The 3,514-nt window shown below is 40.2% G+C and overlaps 1 protein-coding gene across 1 annotated transcript in view; it reads right to left on the bottom strand.

Moving 5' to 3' along the window:
• Positions 1-392: 392 nt before the first annotated feature.
• Positions 393-3,514, bottom strand: part of LOC108166637 (calcium/calmodulin-dependent protein kinase type 1D-like) — an 11,482-nt gene continuing 8,360 nt past the window's right edge. Inside the window, exons 7-9 of the mRNA XM_017307071.1 lie at positions 2,340-2,394; positions 1,888-2,076; positions 393-1,591 (exon numbers count right to left, since the gene is read on the bottom strand). Of these exons, the coding sequence (XP_017162560.1) occupies positions 623-1,591; positions 1,888-2,076; positions 2,340-2,394 (1,213 nt within the window). The 3' untranslated portion in view covers positions 393-622. The remainder of the gene's footprint in view (positions 1,592-1,887; positions 2,077-2,339; positions 2,395-3,514) is intronic.

The following is a 3,514-nucleotide window of genomic DNA, read 5'->3' as shown; positions in this document are numbered from 1 at the left end:
TAAGACCAAACTGAGAACATGCATGTACCTCAAGCCTTATGACAAATATTTATATGAAATTACAAAAGCAGCAGCACATAGTACAAGACACTCGTACACATGTTTTAGAATATATTTAAGACACTCGTACACATGTTTTAGAATATATTTATTTTCTTCAATATCATCCAATCAGTGATTGCTGAAATCTTAATAATTATCCTTGCACCCAAAAAATATATTTGTATATTTTGTATACTACATATATATAAATATTTGATTAGAATCACTTTAGAATATTCACATTTCCAAATAAACATACAAAAGGTGATAATATTTGAAAACATAGTTTGTTAATATTAAGAAATGTTCAAAATCATTCATTAGATTTTCTTTTGAAAGTTTGTGAGAATTTCAACATAATTTAGAAATACTTGTAAAAGAAAATCTAAGGCATAAATTTCAGTTCTCAGTAGTTTGAAAACTTAAATGAGAAGTTCTGCTAAGTATAAAATAATACTAATTAATTACCAATAATGGCACATTTCCTAATACCCAAATTCGACGTGTTGCTGTACAGTACAACAAATGCTATTCAAAACAAAAACATAACTGGCATAACATTTTAAAGCCGTGATTTTGCTTACATTAATTCCATATTCTGCCATTCCAGATCATTGTCTTCCTGAAACAAAGGGATAGATGAAATGATAGTGGCCAACTCACCCAGGATTGGTTCCAGGTTTTGTGCTGCCTCCCTGACTGATTTGACAAATTTCATGATCTCAGATTTTATTTCAGCTGGTGGGGAAGATGCCTCCACTGCCACATGGTCACTTTCACCGTTGTCGGACTCTTGCATCAGTGAGTTTGACAACAGTGTTGCCTGATCAGAGACTGACACTGAGTCTCCAGTTTCAGACTCGGGGGCAGGAGGAGGCTCACTTCGCTTCTTTGCTTCCCTGGCTTCCTTAATGTGCTGAATCTCTTTTGCATCCATAGCAATGAAGAAAATGTCCACAGCTACAAACAAACCAGACAGCACACCTGTTGCCACTTCTGCCACACGCACTGCCCTTGCTGTTTGTGCAGCAAGCTTGCCAATGTTAGCCACTGTAACCAACCGGACCAGTTCAGCAATGCCACCAAGCCCTTTTCCAGCCCTAAAACCAACCCTCGTCAGGTTTTCCTCTATAAACCTGCTGTCAGTGCCAGGTGTTTGTGGACACTGGCTGTTGATGGCCTGCAGACTGCTGTTAATCTCCAAGAGCCATGTCACCACTGCACAAATTTTCTGCTCTATTTCTTTAATGATGCTGCGAACTGCTTTACGATCAGAAGACTGGTTGACCATGTTTGTGATGTTTGAGGCACCAGCAGTGACCCCGCCAACAGCACCCACCCCCACACCAACTCCAGTGACAATAAGTGAGGCTCCTAAAGTGAAGGGTGCCAGAACAAGCCCCACTATGGATGTAATTCCTCCCACGGCTCCAATCACTCCTCCTGTCAGGCTGCCGATGGTAGTGCCTTCATGAACACGCTCCAAACCATCTGCCAGAGCTCTGAGCCTCTCAAGCTTCTTCTGAAGATCCTCCACAGTTGTTTGACACTAAAAGAATAAACGAGGAACACAGTCAGTTTCTGAAACCACACAAAAAGAAAACCTTGTAGAAACTTGCTGATGACGCTGCCCTCTATGCACTACCTAACACCCCAGGCGTCTCTTCTCTAACACACCTAAATCAAATGGACTGCTTGTGACCAGGTCTAAGGAGAGCCAATTGAGAGAATGCTGCCATTTGGTTCTGGTGTATAGATGCAGAGATGAATGTTTCTGAACACTGGCACTTGAGGACTTTACCTCTAGACTACACTGCAATAACTGGAAAAACGGAAATATCATACCTTAGTTCTAAGACACCTGATAATGATTGGGCGCAGCAGGATCTCACTGGCTGTTGGTCTTTCTTTAGGCTCTTTTTTCAGAAGATCACTCAAGAGATCACAAAGCTCAAATGAAAAATGGCTTGGAAGAGGTGGGTATTCACCACTAATTATCTTAGGTATGAGCTTGACTGTAGTCTCTGCAAAGAACTGAAAAGCAAAAATTCAATACCAGGCAAGGTTTTATAACTTTCAACATATAAGCAAAATTTGTCACTGTATAAAAGGTATGTACTAAAGTATTGATAGCCAAATTAAAAAGAACAATTGAAAAACCTGCTGTTCTAATATAATTTGACGGGGTACCAATTGTATTTTTTATCAAAACTGCAGACATTATTCACAAGTAAAAATAATTGTTTTTAAACAAATTGTTTTGTTTAAATTTTTCCAAGTCAATGTTGTTAACTTACCGCTTTCTGTTGTGCGCAGAGCTCATAGAGTATGCACCCCAGGGACCAGATGTCACTAAAAAAAATACGGGACAAACACAAGAAAACAATCTCAAAATATTTAAAGGATCTACTGTTGAGGTGACTACACATCTGACTTTGTTTGTGGAGATTGTGCAATATGTTCTGTTTTTCTTCTGATTGGTTTATTAATAATAAAAAGGATATAATTATTTAACAGCTTATTTATATATTCATATGCAAATGAGATACTGCCAATATTGCATCAGTTACGCTTTCATTGGAGGATGAAAACGGATTTTTTTATGGTTTCAAGTTAACTCAAAGCTAAGAAAATTAACACAAGCAAAACAGTGATGGACTAGGTGAAGGACCTCCAAAGGTTCATATGATCAATTTATTTTTACAACCAGTTATGTTAACATAATTCTGATCTTTCTAATGTACTTTTCAGCTTTTATTTCTTGTAGTAACAGGCCTATTTGAATGAAATTACCCAATAACTCTTATCCTTATAGTCTGGACAAAATAAATGTCATGTTGGTACTCAATTTTTGAACCCACATGCAAGAACACAACCAGAAGAGACTGATAAATGTACAATGATGATTTATTGAAGTCAGGAAAGGGAATGGGGAATGAATACTGGAACGGAGGACCGGGTCGTCTTACTGCCAACAGGAGACACAGGATTAGAAATGGCAAGGTGAATGTTTTCCAGGAATAAGGCAGGAAATGCTTACTTGGTAGGAAGATGAGGAAGACATGAGTAGAGCGTAGGTTTGTATGATTCGTTGGAGAGCGGGCAGGTATGTTAACGGTTGGAGGAGCGGCTTGACTTTGGTTCAGTACTAATTGTTCTCCGGTTGGGTTCGGGCGTGGGTCTCCAGACCCGAAGCGTCCCGAAGGGAAATCCACCGGAGATGGATCGACGAAAGGGGGAAGACGTACACACGAGGAGAGGCGTCTGGCCGGTAACACCGACAGCGTCGAGAGAGGACACAGGAGGTAGGTGATCCACGACAGCGGGGAGACAGACTCACTCAAACCCCGGGAAAGGCTGATCACACGGGAACAACAAGGAGGCGGCAGGATCATCTGACGAGGAAGACAACAAGGAGTTAGAAAAGAGCAGATCACAGAAGGCCTAGTTCTGGAACGATTGTTACCGAGGT

This window comes from Poecilia reticulata, linkage group LG10 (genome assembly GCF_000633615.1).
Source record: "Poecilia reticulata strain Guanapo linkage group LG10, Guppy_female_1.0+MT, whole genome shotgun sequence".
NCBI lineage: Eukaryota > Metazoa > Chordata > Actinopteri > Cyprinodontiformes > Poeciliidae > Poecilia > Poecilia reticulata.
This window is presented reverse-complemented; position numbering and strand designations above follow the sequence as displayed.